The sequence below is a fragment of the Anomalospiza imberbis genome, chromosome 4 (assembly GCF_031753505.1).
Source record: "Anomalospiza imberbis isolate Cuckoo-Finch-1a 21T00152 chromosome 4, ASM3175350v1, whole genome shotgun sequence".
Lineage (NCBI taxonomy): Eukaryota > Metazoa > Chordata > Aves > Passeriformes > Viduidae > Anomalospiza > Anomalospiza imberbis.
The window spans coordinates 73032626-73051589 of NC_089684.1; the positions used below are offsets into that span (position 1 = coordinate 73032626).

At 44.3% G+C, this 18964-nt stretch overlaps 1 protein-coding gene across 3 annotated transcripts in view; it reads right to left on the reverse strand.

Moving 5' to 3' along the window:
• The window catches only part of ATRN (attractin), a 146653-nt gene that overhangs the window by 57452 nt on the left and 70237 nt on the right, over positions 1–18964 (reverse strand). For all 3 annotated transcript variants that reach the window (XM_068189187.1, XM_068189188.1, XM_068189189.1), the window contains exons 16-24: positions 17359–17575; positions 16043–16228; positions 14830–15063; positions 14033–14170; positions 8005–8098; positions 6656–6708; positions 4988–5082; positions 4014–4092; positions 3451–3608 (exon numbers count right to left, since the gene is read on the reverse strand). In XM_068189187.1, the coding sequence (XP_068045288.1) occupies positions 3451–3608; positions 4014–4092; positions 4988–5082; positions 6656–6708; positions 8005–8098; positions 14033–14170; positions 14830–15063; positions 16043–16228; positions 17359–17575 (1254 nt within the window). The remainder of the gene's footprint in view (positions 1–3450; positions 3609–4013; positions 4093–4987; positions 5083–6655; positions 6709–8004; positions 8099–14032; positions 14171–14829; positions 15064–16042; positions 16229–17358; positions 17576–18964) is intronic.

Here is an 18964-nt window from a genome sequence, read left to right on the forward strand (position 1 = left end):
GGTGGATTGTAGAATTGCTTTGCAGTAAAAACTACATTTATAAAGTTTTCCATTGCAAGATTTTGTATAGACATAAACACTCATGTTTAAATACATCTGTGGTATTGAAATTGAAAACAAGCCAGGACAAGTGAGTGTATGCACAATGACAGTTTACTAAGGTAGTCAAACAAAGAATAAACCCCTAAAAATATGATTTGGACATGCTGCACTGCCCAGGAGCAGCCCAAACACACGCATGAGCTGCCAGGTGATGCACATACATGAGGACAAAATAATTTCCAGCAGCTTGGCAGTAGCAGAGTTTTCCTGACTTCGACATACTCTATTAAAATCAGTGTAACTTCCAAAGGAAGGAAATTGAAACATGTTCTGTCGCTGCATGACAGTTTAATAGTGGAGGTGCAATGAGGGATACTGTAGGAGACGAGCTAGGAGATAAGAGAACAGTTTGCATCCTGCCCATACTGCAACATGGAGTTTTAATTAACAAGCCAGTTTGCCCTGCAGGACTGATCCCAACAGCACAGGAACTTTTCTGCAGGGGAATCAGGGATGAACTCCTTGGAAAAACAAATGAGAGGGAAAGCTCTGAATAAAAACTATTCCTGAGAAGAATGTAGCATGGGATGAGTCAAGGACTGATGGCCAGGAAGGCTAAAAATCACAGAATCAGAGAATGAGGTGGGTTGGAAGGGATCTTAAAGCTCATCTCAATCCATCCCCCTGACATGGGCAGGGACATCTTCCACTAGACCAGGGTGGTCCAAGCTCCATCCAACCTGGCCTGAAACACTTCCAAGAATGGAGCAGCCACAGCTTTTCTGGGCATTTGTCCAAAAAACTCTTTGTTCCAAAAACCTGTACTATGTTTTAGCTTCTATTTTATCATATCAAACACAAACTACAGAGAGCTACAACTTCACAAAAATGAGGAAAATTAGGGCATGGAAAGGACAGGTAGGGACACAGATTGCAACTGAGGGAAGGCCAGTCCCTCACAGCAGATTGCACAAGACCTGAAAGGACACAGGGAGTCCTGGATTTTAGCTATGCACTAAAGAGGAAACTAACAGAAATTCTGTGGACCACAGATTGCTGGTCGCTGCCAGACTTCTTCATAAAAACTGTGCCTCAATGAATAAGAGCTGATGTTATTTTAGACTTTGTTTTGGCAAGTAATAACGACATTCAGAAGAGCTGGTGATAAAACATTAACTTGGATTGAGTGCATACAAGCACATTCACATTAAATTAAGGATAAAGAGAGGTTAAGTGTTGTAAGAGAATCAAAGTTCACTCTTTAACTATGAGAAATGAAATCAAAAGGTAAAATCAAGTGGACTAAGAGATCAGGAATGGGAAAGCTGCCATCTAAATATTTCTCTCAGGTCAAAGATGCAAAACTATTTGAAAGCTGCATCCTCAGAGCTAACCTCAAAAGGGACATGAGGATCAATCAAAGAGACTTTGTATTAAGGAGAGGAAAGGATTCATTAGCAATGTGTTTAAAGCCAGAAAGAAGTAGAGAGATAAAATAAGAACTGCCAGAAGTCAAGCTGTGCCATTGCTCAGCAAATGAAAACAAAGCAGCAAGAGATGTTTCAACCATACAAGTAAAGGAAACCAGGAGGGGAAGGGAAGAGGGGATGCTGAAAGGAAAGGTAAGAGAAAAACCTATCAGCTGTATCCCTAACACACAGTTCTGCAGCAATAAATAACAAAGAAATAAATCAGGGTAAGGTACAGTCCAGCACTGACTACAGAAAATCAAATATCAATCAAAATAACCCATAAGGTTAAAAAAAAATTAATTACTTTTTTCCTGACTCCTGTGATTGTGAATTTGATGAAAGCTCAAATATTAAATAAATGTAATAAATATTTAAATCATTGCACAAGTGCTCACCTTTGTACACAGATGCTACCTCCCCTATGACAAGCAGTACTTACAGGAAAATGAGGAGGTTTGGGACTTGCTACTTGAATATCCAATGACAAAGATTTTACATTGCAGATCATCAACTCCTCCATATTTAAAAATCAGGACTTGAAAATAAACTAAGACTTTACCAGTTTATGAAGTAAAAACTCTCCAGCTGCAAACTGATTACCAAAACTCTAAGTGGTATTAAAAAGAGTCCAAAGCCAACCTGCCAAATCTTCAGTCTGCAATCAACAAGACAAAGTTTCCCAAGTAATTAAAACCCAGTATCATTAGGAAAAGGTGATAAGAACATTTCACAAGTATTCCTAATACTTTTTTTAAAATTCAGGAAAAATATCACTATAGCTTAAGGACCTCTTTTCCAGGTGGATCTCATTTTCTTGCTCAATATTATCCCGTGCATTGTTTTTGTTGAAGGAATGAGTTTGGCTGACCAATATTTTGAAACACCGAGTGCATTAATGTGAAGTGTCAGCTTTCACAAAACAACCACATGAACAAGGGTGAAGATGGAAAGATTTGGGTTCCCATATTTGACCGAGTTTCTTCAATAAGGCAGAATTCAAATATGCCAAGCTTTATTTGAGATCTGTGGCTGCCCCATCCCTGTAACTGTTCGAGGTTGGACGGGGCTGGATCAAGCTGGGCTAGCCATAGCTGTCCCTGCCCATGGCAGCAGGTGGGACAGGATCACCTTAAAAGTCCCTTCCAACCCAAACCATTCCATGATCTCTGCTCCAGACCTCCAAGGATTTTGTCCTTCAAACACCCACATCACTCTGAGCACACAGGGAGCTGATACTTGACCAGCCCACTGCAAGAAGGTGGCTGAGGCTGCACTGAATTGTGAGCTGCCTCAGCAGCTGAAGGATCTGTGACTGCAATCACAGAGTGATTCTGTCTGATTTTATCACCACCAGTCACAGAGTGATTCTGTCTGATTTTATCACCACCAAGCTTCATCCACTGCTCCTCCTGCACCACTTCATCACCATGGCCAGCCTCGTGGCCCAGGCACTGCCTGCCAACTGACTACCCCGAATAAAGGAGAAGGATGAGCTGCTCGTCCTGCACGTGCCACCAGCCTGAGGCAGCAGCAGGAGAAAGGGGATGGCCCTTGGGCTGGGCCTTTTGAGTACCAGGCACTAAAGAGCTACTAAAGCATTTCCTCTGCTCCTTCCAGGCTTCCTCTTTAGCTTTATCAGTCTTTTTCTACAACATCAAGATCTGCACATTTGAAGTCAGACACCTCATCAAACACAGCCCTGTTAATAAAGGGGTGTCTCTATTTCACAGCACATCTTCAGATCCACGGAGCTGAGGCAACATCAGAAGATGCTCACGCCCTCTTCCTCTTATCCAGGAACATCAAACTCTGTCTGCTCCGGGATTATGCCAGGCTGGTTCAGCTCGGACTACTCCAAGCACAGCAAACTGCCACAGTTTTGAGAGAAATAGAAAAAGCACCTTTAAACAATGTGACCTATATTAGCAGCTCTTACCTGTATTTTTATGGGCCAGGTGAAATTGCTGACGTAAACAAAGAATGTGATGTTCGGGTTGTTGCGGAAATCAAATTTCTCATTGGAGAAACTGTCCTTGTATTCTTTTATATTGGTTCTGGAAACAACTGGAATTTCCTCCCCAGCCTGTGTGCCAGCTGTCATAAGGAATAGCAAGAAAAGATATTTCAAGGTGTATTTAAGAAAACAAACAAAAGGGCAAACCATCCTAAATTCTGATTTTAAAAAATTAACTATTCATTCAAAAACAACTATGTTAAGCTGCACCGCTTTATCAAAACCACTGTGTGCCAAGATGTTGCATTGTAAAAAATCAAATTTGCACTTTCAGTGTTTACAAAATACACTATTAAAGTTGAAATCATAGGTTTTTTTAAACAATTTATCCCCCCCTCAGGCTGACAATTTACAATCACTGTGCAAAAAGCACATAGGTCAAAACCCCCCCAAGTTTTCCCACTTAAATTTGCATTTTTCAGAAACTGCTAAATTAAAGAAGCTCCTGAGTTTAGATCATTCTCCTTACATCATCCTCAATTTACCTGCAAAACTTGTGGACCAAGTAATGTTGAGGTTGAAGTTTTTAGATGCATTGATGAACATGTCCAAGTCTCTGTTTTGCTAAAGGAAGAAATAAAAAAGAAACCCCATTTTAAGGATAAGCAGTTTTACTGTACTGTTTCCTAGGAAATCATTGCTACAAAAAATTATCTTGAAATTTGTTACATACATAAAGAAAATACATCAAGCTAAAAACTACATACAATATTTTCTCAAGAACTACTCTCCTCAAGGAAAACATAACAAAGGAGTCGTGTACAGAATATCAAAGGAAAAAATGAGACACAAGATATGGGGTGAAAACAAGCAAAACATCTCTGCCCTGTAGACAGGTCGAGAGAGATGGGATTGTTCAGCCTGCAGAAGAGAAGTGCCTAAGGAGTGCCTAAAGGAGCTCCAGGAGAGCTGGAGAGAGCCTGGGGGACAGGACACAGGGAATGGCTTCCCACTACCAGAGGGCAGGGATGGATGGGATCTTGGGAATTAGGAATTGTTCCCTGGGAGGGTGGGCAGGCCCTGGCACAGGGTGCCCAGAGCAGCTGGGGCTGCCCCTGGATCCCTGGCAGTGTCCCAGGCCAGGATGGACACTGGGGCTGGGAGCAGCCTGGGACAGTGGGAGGTGTCCCTGCCATGGCAGGGGGCTCTGGAGCAGGATGAGCTTTAAGGTCCCTTCAAACCCAAACTGGCATGTGATTTAAAAAAAAAAAATGAATGGCTCAGAGGTTGTTCCAGCAACTGGAAAGAATCAGCTGTGATTCTTTATGAAATCTTCCTGGGATGATTTGGGACTGCACAGCCAAGCCAAGGTCAAAAAGCTCTGGTTGCTCCATGAAGCAGGACACACCTTCCATATCACAAGACTACACATAAAGACCCACAGAACTGTAACAACTCGTTGCCTCCAGGGCCAAGAGAAGACAAAGGACAAAGTTAAAAGGGAAAATAGAAAATGCACCTCTTCAGGTGTTGCTACGAAGTTGATTGCTGTGTAATAGCGATCGTCCTCCTGGGAAAGGCTGAAGGTGAACTGATAGTCGATGAGGAGAGTATCTGTAAGGAATGCAAGGAGACAGTTATCCCATCTCCTGGAATAAAGTAACTTCTGTAAAGGAAGGCATGATGTCACTGAAGGGTTTCTTGGACAACCAGGACATGACACTGCTATAAATTACCCCAACCTACATGTGATCCCACATAAGGAACAAAATCTCCCAAGAGCTGAGCCTAGAGAGGGAAGAGAGGTGGCTTATACTTGCCAGGCAACAGCCTCCAACCTTGATCTAAATCAATATTCCTACCTATACACTGTAAAAAACATGCCCAAAGATTTACTTTTCCAGTGTGCAATACCTCTGTGATAAAGGGAATAGCAGAAAAGTTCAGTAGCTGTGTAATTCCCACGTGGAAGGGGACAATGGCCCCCCATTCCAGGTTTCTGTACATCAGCAGATTTTCCTGGGAGAGGTTCTACAGAGCAGCTGATGAACCCAGTTGCCATCCTGCTCTGGGACACATCCCACTCAGGCATGCCAGCAGCAGCTTCTGGTCTGTCTGTCTGTCCTTCCCTGCTCCCATCTGGTGTAAGCCACAGCCGCATGTGGGGATGCACTCACCCACCTCAGTACCCTTCCACTACAGCACACTATTGTGACTAGTGCATCTTCCTGAAGCCACGCAGAGATCTTCCCAGCAATAATAACCAGGAACTGACACACCAGGTGCTGTTTTTCTCTCACTGCCTCCCAGTGACCCCTGGTTGGAGTGACACAAGTCAGACAAGCTGCTGGCGTCCATCCAGACACAGCACGAAGAAACAGGGAATGAAACCAAGCAAGACTGGATCTGGACAGCACAAAGTTCTTCCTGGAAGAGCTGCAAAGTTTTGTCTTTCCCCACTTTTTGCCCATTTAACCATCCCTGCCATTTCAGCAAGGAATTTGGTCATTCTTACACACAGATGCCATGAGGAGCCAGCAGTACCCTTGTTTGGCCACACAAGCAGAATTCAAATAAGCCAAAACCAGCCAGTTGATAATTTCTGTGCTGGACAAAACCACTACTGGAGACTTTATGTAATTTAAGATTCCATCTCTCCATGCCTGCCAGGCTGCTGATTGCTACTATTTGCAAATAGAAGCTGGAAAGTTTCCATTAGGTAATCTGAATCTTGGCAAAGGATCTTCTGTAACTGCTTGGGAATCCAGCTGCTCATTTCAGAGGAAACGTGGCAATTTTGAAATCCATTCTAACCTGGACCAGAATTTTAAATAAACACTCTTTTGTATTTCTAAAAATTCTAAGGACACTCTTTTTTTTTTTACCTATTAGGAATATAGTTTAGAGTGCTCTCCAAAAGACCAGATTTCATCTCAGTCACATGAAAAACATTCAAAACATTGTTCAAAAGATCCAATCATCACATGGACCTTATCAAGAAGAGTATTTTCATTCTCTTTAAACAACGTATTTGAGAAAAGTGACTGTTTTACAGCTATTTTTTAGTCCTTTCCTTAATCCCTCGTATTTTAAACACATGCTGAGACAACTGAAACAAGTTTTAAATAATTTATTTTAAACTTCAAGCACATTTTTTATCTCAAAACAAAATCCCAAGGGTACTCACAGTAACACGTTCCTTTAAGTGGATTTCCCTGATATCTGTTTTCAACTTCACACCTAAAAAGAATATACATTTTTTAATAAATAGATTTTTTTTGCAGTTCTATTTATTCCCAGCCACTAAATACCAGAAAACACAACCTGTGCTAATAGCAGTACACAATTAAAGATGAATGTCTGAGCTAGACCGGGCTGATGAAGAAACTCCATGTTCCCTGCAAGTCCAACTCATATGCAGTAAAAATGCAATATAAAATTCTGGATATTAACGTTTGCATCCACTTGGAAGGTATTTATTAGCTCTTCACAATGCAAGGAATAGTCATTTATGGCTATTCCAGGTTCTATCCTATAAATGTTTACTCATGTGAGCAATGCTTTAAAAATAAACCTGGCAATGAAATTATTTGGAATTAAATTATTTCCCCTAACATTACACTAAAAGCATTTCTGTTATGTTACAGAGAAACCTCCAGCAAATTTGTTGCTCTAAAACTGCTCCATTAAACTGCTTGAATGTCAAAGGCTCATTTCAGATATATTTACACTCCCACTGAACATCAGAGAGCACGGACGGTGAAATCTACCAATTAAAATGAAGCTATTGAGGGATAAAGCAAAGCAGAGAGAGCCCAGAGGAGACCCCCAAAAGCTGCTCTAGGGCTGGAGCCCCTCTGCTCTGGAGCCAGGCTGGGAGAGCTGGGAATGTTCCCCTGGAGAAGGGAAGGCTCCAGGCAGAGCTCAGAGCCCCTGGCAGGGCCTGGAGGGGCTCCAGGAGAGCTGGAGAGGGACTGGGGACAAGGGACAGAGGGACAGGACCCAGGGAATGGCTCCCACTGCCAGAGGGCAGGGCTGGGTGGGAGATTGGGAATTAGGAACTGTTCCCTGGGAGGGTGTAAGGCCCTGGCACAGGGTGCCCAGAGCAGCTGGGGCTGCCCCTGGATCCCTGGCAGTGCCCAAGGCCAGGCTGGACACTGGGGCTGGGAGCACCTGGGACAGTGGGAGGTGTCCCTGCCATGGCAGGGGATGAGCCCGGAGGTCTCTCCCAACCCAAACCATTCTGTGATTCTATGTATAGTTTGGGGGGTGGGGATTTTTTCACCCATCCCTTCTGCATGGCATTCTCAGTTGAAATGTTTTTAAAATTGGAATTCTTCAGGAAATCATCCTGTTCATGATATTCCCCAGGGGACCCATGGCTGGCTGCACCCTCAGTGCAGTCAGTCAACTGTCAGGAGGAAGAAATGAGCAGAGACATCATAAACACAGCCATTAGAAAATGGAGGGGGGAAGGTGTCTAAGGTGGTACGTGCACAATTTTTTATTGCAAATAAGAAAGGGAAATGAACTCACAGCTGACACTCATCTCCTTTGATTCCCTTGGTTGTGCAGAAACATTTCCCTGTGTTTGTGTTGCAGATGGACGCGTGGCCATTGCACTTGCAAGCTGTTGAGCAGAGGGGGAGAAGATGCAACGTTGAGTGAAGAAGAGAAACAAATTCAATAGCAATAAAGTCCTTTAGTTGTCAAACTGAGATACATCAACAATTAACGTGCAGATGAAAACCCATTTGGTGCTCTTTGCTTTCTTTGTGCTACAGAAGGCAGATGAAAATAGAACCGTGCATCAAAACAGAGCAAGCACAGGCTACCCAGGACTGTGTTTTGTATGAAATCATCATCAGACTCTGCTTTTTAGCCTCAAAAATTCATTTAACTTCCTCTCCTATTGTTAGACAGCAGGGGTGATATCATAACTAGGAAGGAAAAGACAATATTTGAAATAATTTTGGGCTTGTTAACACATTTAATCCAAACTCAAAACTCTTGAGAGAAGAATTGGGAAAATAAAACAAAGCCCGTAGGACTTCAGGGTCTTTTTCCAGAAATAAATAAACAGGCTTTGAGAAAAATAATGTTTCATCAGTCCTACTGAGGAAATAATGTCATTATCAACAGCATCAGCAGAGAACATCTGGTGCTAAGATGAGGATGTCTATGCTGGGACTAGTTGGGGTGCATTCCCCAATATATTTTAGGATAATTTTGTGCTGAATGTCATTGAGCTGTGGTTGAAGCAAACCTGCACAGCACTGAACTACTTCAGGTTTGGGGCATGCCCAAAACAGACCACCTCATACACCTGAGTCTGCTCAAGATCCAACCCAAGGTAGCATGGTGAGGACATACAGGAGATTTTCTTCACAAAAAATGCTCCTAATTTAAGCTAAATGCTCATATTAACACAGTTTGAGACCTTTATTTACAAAGATGTAGAGGAGAAACATTCACAAAAACCCCCAAACCAAACCAACAAGTAAGAACAAAGCCTACACAGCCAGTTGACTTTGACATCTTGTTCACTATCACTGCAAGAACAGATTTAACAACTTCTGGCATGTAGGTGCCATTTAGGAGTCGTTCTGCCAATGCAGGTGCATCCATCTGGAGCTGTGCACAGCAGAGTGTACAATATAAGGAAAAAACTACACAAAGCAAAGATCCCTTGTTTATGGTCCTTGAGCTTGCTGGGAACAAGATGCTTTAAAGGCTGGAGCCTACTTGTTAAGAAGACATATTCCTCCTCATTAAGCAGCCATGCCAATCTATGTACCAGCAGATTCTTAGACATCAAGTCCCCATCCTGAATATCTCTGCCAGCCTTGGACCTTATTTTAGGAATCCTTTTGATATCTTCTTTCTGTTGGCACATAATGGAAGCTATACTGTATCAGGGACACTTAATTGTGCTTCTCAGATGTGGATGAGTGGTTTCCTAGCAGCAACACAGAGCAAAATAGGAAGAAGCAAAAAGGCCTATTGTGGGAACAAAGAGACTGAATGAAAATTCAACAAAATAATTGTATTCTGTGAAGGAAACACTCTTTTCATTAGTGCCACTTAAAGAAAAATAAGTCTTAGTACTATTGAGAATGTCTTGTACTTCTTTCCTTCTGCTTTGCACAAAGGAAGCAAAGTGAAGTTGGATCAATATTCAATACGAACATACATGAAATTTCTCCTGATTTTTTAACCTCGGGTTGTTTAAAAGCAGATTGCAGCATCTTGAGTAATAACATTAATTTTTCCTTCCTCTCCGCTCTTTACCATATCAAGAAGACTGAACACTCAAATATCTCTATTTAAAACAACAGAATCTATTCATTTATCCACTTTCCTACAAGCCTGTAACTGGAGATCATTCACTAAATAACTGGAATATGCACAGAGACCTCTTCTCATGGCTTTTCAGAGAACTTTAAACTTTGGAAACAAACTGTTGACAGAATGTTCTAGACAAGCTCACTGGAGTCTACAAAGGACAATTTCCCACCGGAGTCAGAGGACAGAGCAGAAACCCAAAAGCTCTGGAAATGGCTTTTTGACTGTGAATTGTGGTAACAGCCTGATGATGAACCACCCTCCACCTGCTCGTGTTCCTTCTACCTTCTCCACAAACCACAGGTCACAGGCTCACTCAGAGGTGGTCATGGGGATCGTGACTCCTCTTTGTGTTTGTGATGGCCAGCTTCCCAATGGCAACACCATCACCCACCTGCCCAACACTGTCCTTCCATGCCACAGGCTTTAGCTGCCCTGCAGGTCCCCCCTGGGCCCTGGGAGAGGGAATCAGGCAGCTCCATGGCACCAGCAACTCACATGCCACCAGTGAAGGCTGCGTGGGTGTGTTCAGAAGCGCTGCCACAGCTGCAATCTGATTTCAGGCACAATAGTGCCTTCCCCTCACTTGCAAATAACTTCCTTATCTCCCACCAGCATATTTTCATGGGAAACCTTAACCAGAAAATTCAGAAAAATTCTGAATGCAGAGAAAGCACCTTGCAGCTATTTTTACATTTGATGTGCTGCATTTCCTGCCCTTCCTGATTAATACTTCTCTACTTGGACACTTCCTAAAAGCAACCTCTGAGGAGTGATTTACCTGCCATTTAGTTATTATCTGCCTAGCTCTGCCAACACCAGGGTGTATGACGTGATGCAAACAATTTTTTCAGGGAAATAACTGCAGTTTGACAAAATATTTTCAACACAAGTAATATAATCTTGTGTTGGGACTTTTTACAGGGATATGCAGGACTGAAGGCGTTGAAATAAGAGAGCAGGGTTAGACAGGATATGGGGAAGGAATTGTTCCCTGGCAGGGTGGGGAGGCCCTGGCACAGAATTCCCAGAGCAGCTGGGGCTGCCCCTGGATCCCTGGCAGTGCCCAAGGCCAGGTTGGACACTGGGGCTGGGAGCATCTGGGACAGTGGAAGGTGTCCCTGCCATGGCAGGGGGTGGAACAGGATGGTCTATTAGAACCCTTCCAACCCAAACCATTCCATGATCCCAGGACTCACACTAAGCAGTGAGTGTGCAAGCACAGAGATGTTTGTGTGTCAGGCTGGAGTGTACAACAATAATCTGCAGCAGGGCTGTGACCATGGGCTCTAAAAACAGAGCAGCACTAAGTATTGCTCACAAATGCACAAAAAGAGTGAAATCAGCACATTATTAATGGGAAAGGATGGAGGGACCACAGCTAGGAGAAGGGAGAAAACAGGAGCTAGCTCTGCTACCCATCAGCCAATCCTTATCTGAAGAATTCCCCTCTGGAAAGGTTTCACCAAGCAAAAATGACTAATAGGCAGAAGTCAGCCTGGCTGCATCAGATAGGGTGATTGGCTCTTGCTTTCCCTTTCCCAATCCACCTCAGTCTTTCTGCCCAGGTTCCTGCTACTCTCATTCTTTCCCCTTCCCAGTAAACAGTGTTAAATCACAGCAAATTAAAAACCTGGGTCCAAAGCACTTGAGAGCACAGCACTTCTGACATGAGCTACTGGTTCCATCAGATAAGGAATGAACACTGTTCCACAATCTCCCTACACATTTTCTAATTTCTTTTTCAGGCATCTGGATGATTTCAGTCTGTCATTCATTATCTCAACAACAAACTATACTGGGACAATCCTCATGCACAAGAGTCCAAAGGAACTTACTCTCCATTTCCACATGCATGGAAAAACGACACCTACCAACAGGCACGTTGTGATCCAGTGATTAAAACTGAAAGCTCAGGATAGAATTCTGTATTTTCTCAGGCAACTCAGCCTCAATTTATTCATTACTTTCAAGTAAACTTTAGAGCATTTCAAAGTATCTTCACCTGAAATGAATTTATGAGTATCAGCAGTATTTTATCTGGCAGATAATGTTGTGAAATCAACCATCAGGGATGCACCTTCTCCTCTGAACCCTTGTCGCTGTGCTGTCTGTTGGAATTCCATATCCCTCTGCTCTAAGGGAGGCAGCTGTATCCCTGTGAGTTTTTCATCCCCTTCTTCTAATCTAATCTGTCCATTGGGAAGTCCTTCATAGCCTCAATCATCACCACCTCCCTCCTCTTGAGGAAACAGGACTCCATGCTCCAGGTAGTGATTCTCATGTTCATCCAAAAGGTCAGCACTACACCCAATAAACATCCTAAATTAATATCCACGTATTTTCTACTGGATTGTCGCCACATTTGGAAAAAGCAATAAAAAGTCTTCAATGTCCACTCATTAATCACCTCCACTTCATTCTTCCAAGCTGGCCACAAACCACCCACACTCATTTCACAGAAGTACTGACACTGCTCTGAGCAATGTTATTTTTATTCTACATTTTCCATCACCGTATCTAATTGTCCCATTCTACCTCACTATATTCCATTAACATAATCCCCTGGGGGCAGTGCTGTTTAACATCTGTGTTGGTGACAGGGGCAGTGGGACAGAGGACCCAAGGGAAGTTTGCTGGTGACAACAAACTGGTAAGGTCAGCATGCTGGAGGGGAGGGGAGATGTCCAGATGGACCTAGATGGCCTCCAACAGTACCTGGATAGCACCAAAGGGGACCTGGCCAGACCAGGGACATGGGACTGTGTGAACCTGATGAAGTTACACAAGGCCAGGGGTTGGAGCAAGCCAGAGCACAAACACAGGATGGGTGGGGAATGGCTGGAGAGCAGACCTGGCGAGAAGGACCTGGGGGTGCTGCTGGGTGAGAGCTGGACATGACCCAGCCCAGAGCCCCCCAGCCCTGAGCTGGTCCCAGCGTGGGCAGCAGGGGAGGGGGGACCCTGTCCCTGTGCCCCCCAGGTGAGAGCCCACCTGCAGAGCTGCCCCAGCCCTGGGGCCAGCAGCAGGAGGACGTGGAGCTGCTGGAGAGAGCCCAGAGGAGGCCCCGGAGCTGCTCCAGGGCTGGAGCCAGGCTGGGAGAGCTGGGAATGTTCCCCTGGAGAAGGGAAGGCTCCAGGCAGAGCTCAGAGCCCCGTGCAGGACCTGGCGGGGCTCCAGGAGTGCTGGAGAGGGACTGGGGACAAGGGACAGAGGGACAGGACACAGGGAATGGCTCCCACTGCCAGAGGGCAGGGATGGGTGGGAGATTGGGAATTAGGAACTGTTCCCTGGGAGGGTGTAAGGCCCTGGCACAGGGTGCCCAGAGCAGCTGGGGCTGCCCCTGGATCCCTGGCAGTGCCCAAGGCCAGGCTGGACACTGGGGCTGGGAGCAGCCTGGGACAGTGGGAGATGTTCCTGCCCATGGCAGGGAATTAGAATGAGACGAGTTTTAAGGTCTGTTCCAACCCAAACAACTCCATGATTCTATGATTAAATCTCTTAGGAGCAAGAAGCACCTCCCCTCACATCTGCACCTCTCACAGCTGGTCTCTGGTTTACTGTTGGTCTCCTCATGCCACAGCACTGAAAAATTCACTGCAGTTCAAAACTATGCCACAAGGTTGCAGTTCAAAACTCCAAGTCTTCCATGTTTATTTATCAATATTAAATGCACTGGTCTTTCAAGGAAGACATTTTCCTAGTTTGTTAACTGCATCTTGCACAGCTGAAAATGGTTCTTTGTGCCAGAGTCCCAAAGCACTTTACAAACTGAAATGCAATTTTAACAGGGTTCTCCTAATCCTCAACTGAAATCCAGCCAAGTCCTCAGTGAAACATGGCAAGCCTTTATGAAGCAGACAATTTTAACTATAAACACAGAACCAAATGGAATTGAAGGTGAAACTTAGATAAGCAGAAATTTGTTCAAGACATTTGGATCGACACTGTTTCTTTTAAAAACAGGATTATCAAACACTGAAATACAGACCTTTTTCACTGTGGTCATTCCAATTTTAGAAAGGAGGCTATAAAATCATCTTTACATGCAGTGAAAGTAATTCCACTCAGTAGTTTGATTTGAAGCAACAAGAACTGAGCCTCACCCGCAGGAAAGAAAACATGAATTATCAGGATATAATTTGTGTTCAGACAGCAGAGGAATGAGCAGACAGTGAAACGGAGGAGCCCAGTGCAGGAGCTCTGGGGGAGCACTTACGCTGGCACATGCCCCCGTTGGTGGGGTCCCCGTAGTAGCCCGAGATGCAGGTCTCACAGTGCCTGCCCGTGGTCAGGTTCTCACACTTCTCACAAACGCTCTCGTTCACACACCTGCTGTGCCCGTTACACTGACAGGCTGTGCAAAACAGGAAAACAGGAAAACTGTGAGTACTGCTGCTCAAACACAGCTCACAGAGACCCTCAGGAGGCTGTGCAGAGGACAAATGAAACCATTTCATGCACCTTCCTGAGAGGTTCTCGTCTCTTGATAGTGATACGTGGGCCCAAAGACAGGTGTATATCAAAAAATGGAATTTAGAGCAACACACGGAAAACTGAACTGCAAAACATTACATGCACATTGGACTAGAAGCTGCTGGTGGGATGGATTTACAAGGCATGGGGAGGGGAGTGTTGGTTTTGTGTCAAAAACATTAGTTAAAAATCATCCTAAGCATTATTAACACTTAAAACAACCTGCAAAGGAAGATCTGCCTTTCTTTCAAACAGCCTTAAAATAAATAAACAAACAAAAGTTAAAATCTCAGTAAAGGTTTGTAGGGAAAGGAAAACTTTCTCCCAAGTAATAAATAATAATGTCTTCATGCAGCAAACCTGTGCAGCTCAGCTGCTTCACAGCTCCTTCCATCTCCAAGTGTGTAATTCCTACTTATATTCCATGCTCTTCTCCTCCCTCCATTAACAGGAGGGAACACAAGACACCACAATAGTCTTAAAAACTCTCTCCCCTTGCACTCAATCGAAACGTTGGACAATTAAACGCTGCTCGTTTACCTGGACACTGGATGAAGGACCAGTTGTAGCTGTTCTGCACAGGACACATGCTGACATTGAGAACAGGCTCCAAGCTGTGCTTCCCTGGCGTGGCTGGGGTCGGCATCTTCACAGGCCCCCGGTAGGAGCCCTCGATGCACTTGCCCTTGCCGGTGTTGCTAGGATCCGTGCACCACCCGCAGCCTGGCTGCTCCAGGCACTGAGCACACGTGCAGTAGCCTGAGCAGTTTTCAGCTACAAAAAACCAAACCAAGATAAAAATTTGTGGAATAAATCACTATCTCAAACACAGGCAACAAAAAATGCAGAATGTAATCCATAACTGTATTTTTATCTCACCAAAATATTTATCTCAAAAAATCTAGAAATATTTATTCTGATATTCACAGCAACATGTTCATTCCTATCAGCATATTTATTCCAGAATCTAAGATAACTATTAACAAAGGTTCCAGCAGTCAATGAGTTACAAAACAGCAAAACACACACAGAGGTTTTTTGAACCATTACACGCCACCCTCTAACACCAGAGGTTAATGTTCCCTCTACAAAACATCTCTGATTTATTTTAAATAGATCGGATGATCAAATGAGCCATCTGGAAGCAAAGGCTAAAAACCAGCCAGTTTAGTCACTCGGAGCCTCTTCCTACCACATTTGTACATCACATGCTATTATTTCAAGTATTTATCTGAGGCAAAAAGCATAGAATACAAATAGGAGAATAAAATTCCACTCTTGAGCTCCTCCTTTCTCTAATGGGATTGGATTTTAGGGGTGACAACCTCTTTAAATATGAAAACTTTTTCTATTTCTTTCCCCAGACCATCCTGAAAAATATTTTATGGCTTCTTGGTGTTGAAAGATAAACAGACTTTCTATTTTGATGTTTAAATAGACAATATTTGCCTTCAAAAAGAAAAAAAAAAGTTTGTTTTCCTTTATTTTAGCTTACTCATCTCCTGCCTGATGCTTCCTCCAACTTTTGACCTCTGCCAATATGGGAAGTTCATACTTTCATGTTCCTTAAATTCATTTTCTTCATCCCTTGTTCTGCAACATTTTGAGCTACTTGTGATGCCCCTGCTCACACCCGGCTCCTCAAGAATTCAACGTAAATAAAATAATTTCTACATCTTCACTTGTTTTACGTTTTTAGGCCCTTTTACCGCAGTTTGAAAGGAAAGCACACGAGGCAGGCGCGGTGACTCACGGGGACAGCTGCTCATGGTGTACCACTCCATGCACTGCCCGTAGGGGAAGGAGGCCACGTAGGCATTGGAGTCCACGCACTGCTGCATGTTGCTGCACCACATGCACTCGGAGCTGCCGCTGGTGCACTCGGCGCAGGCGGCGCGCAGCGCGCAGGGCGTGCGGCACTGCTTGGCGCTGTGGTTGGCTGCGGGGAGGACGACAGCGGTTCACTTCCAGAAACAACCGTGCCAGCTCCCGCGGGGAAGGGACCCTCAGGACCATCCCATCCCAGCCCTGCCATGGCAGGGACACCTCCCACTGCCCCGGCTGCTCCAGCCCCAGTGCCCCGCCTGGCCCTGGGCACTGCCAGGGATCCAGGGCAGCGCCAGCTGCTCTGGGCACGGAGCAGTGGTCTCTTTTCCTCTGCAGTTCTGCGGATGCGTTCCTTAGTTACCCTCCCCAGCAAAGAGCAGGGCAGAGCCCTGTTTTAGGTGAGCACCCAGGCACACGCTTTAAGATTTGATCAGTTCCAGACATCAAACAAGCACTGAACTAACTCAGCAGTTTGTAGTCTGAGCCAATGCTTTGAGTTTTGCTTCAAGTGACTGTTCTCAGACCATAAAAACCAGCATAAAGCTTAAATCCAAGTGCTGCAAGTGAAAACACACGGAATTTTGAGTTCAGGTTCCACATGCAGGATTCGCATCCTGCACTTCCACAAAGAATGACTTCAGCTGGTGCAGTGTACTGAATTTTTTTTTTTAATCGACCAACTTCCCTAATACTTAAAGAGGCACTAATTGGTATTCAGAAATGATCAGCTACAATGGAGAATTAACAGACCAAGCCATCTGAAAAGATATGCAGTTTCAACAAAGCTGGAAGACTTTTCCCAAAAGCAAATAGCTTGTTTTTTTCAAAGTTCTCGTATCTCCAAAGTGTCTTGGCCAATTAATTTCAAACTTTGATAAAATCCTCCTCTGGCTACATAGCAGGGGTGGGGGAAAAGGGGAATTCAATCAGAAAGTTACTATTAATTTTTTATTTCTTTGAAACAGGAGAATGCTCCATACCATAATTACCCTAAATGTCACATGTAGGTATGCAATTAAGAAAAAAATAATTAAAATCATGTACTTCAAATATTTTACAGTTAACAACGTAAATGTTGAGCTATTTTTAAAACTTCTATTTCCTGCATGAAATACGCACACAAGACACTTGTTCAGAAGTATTTTTCTTTGGCAAAGTCATGATGCAGCTGGTTTAAAATGTAATAAATTGCATTCTCTTTACCCTCTAGGAAATATAAATCCACCAGACAGCTGCTGTTACCTGGCCTTTCACAGACAGTGCCGTTGACCTCGTTGATACATGTTGCTGCCTTCAATCCCTGTTGGGAAGGCTCAGCTAAATATCCACAAAATCCAGCATCACTGGGTTCATGAGGAAGCCACTGCACGAGGGTGTTGGTGAAGGGAGACATGTCTTCCCAGCACCAATAGGACACATTGATTTTCCTCAGTCCAACCCATGGAGTCAAAGTTTTGGGCTAGAAATAAAGGAGCAGGTCAAATATAAATTAGTGTTGCTGGCCATAAACTTCATAATATAAAGATCATATAAGACAACTATTTCTACTGGCAATTTATTTTTTGGCACACTTTCATTTTGGGGAGGAGCATCTGAGCTCTGTTGGTATGATATGTGGTTTTAATGTTAAAATAAGTAAACATCACCTACTTCAAAATGATTTTATGCACTTTTATACCCTCGAGCTGCAGTTTCCAACAGCAACAGGGTTAGAAAACATATCATGCTAACACCAACATATTTTCTTGTTATTACTAAACATCTACATGCAGTTTACTTGAAAAAGGAGCAACTGCAAAGCAGAGCCTCCCCCAGCACAGCCACCAGTGCTCCCAGCCCCAGTGTCCAGCCTGGCCTTGGGCACTGCCAGGGATCCAGGGGCAGCCCCAGCTGCTCTGGGCACCCTGTGCCAGGGCCTCAGCCCCTCACAGGGAACAATTCCTAATTCCCAATATCCCACCCATCCCTGCCCTCTGGCAGTGGAAGCCATTCCCTGGGTCCTGTCCCTCTCTCCCCAGTCCCTCTCCAGCTCTCCTGGAGCCCCTCCAGGCCCTGCCAGGGGCTCTGAGCTCTGCCTGGAGCCTTCCCTTCTCCAGGGGAACATTCCCAGCTCTCCCAGCCTGGCTCCAGCCCTGGAGCAGCTCCGGGGCCTCCTCTGGGCTCTCTCCAGCAGCTCCACGTCCTCCTGCTGCTGGCCCCAGGGCTGGGGCAGCTCTGCAGGTGGGCTCTCACCTGGGGGACACAGGGACAGAGTCCCCCCTCCCCTGCTGCCCACGCTGGGATCAGCCCAGGTACACTTTCCCAACTTATAAGCATTCTATCCTAATATCCATTAAAATGGCTCTTAGTGTCTTTTGGCTCACTTTTCAAAGGACTCTGTAGGTGGAAAAAGAACCCTGTAAATTAACAATTCTTGTTTACACAGTGTAAATATTTAAACACTATGAGGGAAGGGTTACCGTGTGTCTTTAGGAATTTACTCTACACTCATCTCCTGGAATATGCAGAAACACCTGGAGCTGTCAGAATCATGTATTTTTTACAGTATCCCAGGCTTGGCTTCCTTATTTAACAAAAGATTTAGTGAACAATCTTGCTTTAACTGCACCCTACCTTTCCTTGGCTAAATTGACTCCCCTCTAAAACACTGTAATTGTTGAAACTCCCCTTTAAAATTACAAAGGGAATCAAGGCAGGGAATGTTATTCTTTTAACAGAGGAATATTTCTCTTAAGTACGGAAGCATGTTCTCCCTTGAAAAAAAGCAATCTATTGCCTCCAGCCTCATTTTTCCTAGAGAAAATGCTTCCCACAGTGGCCTCTGGGACCCAGGAGTTGTTATTCTGAT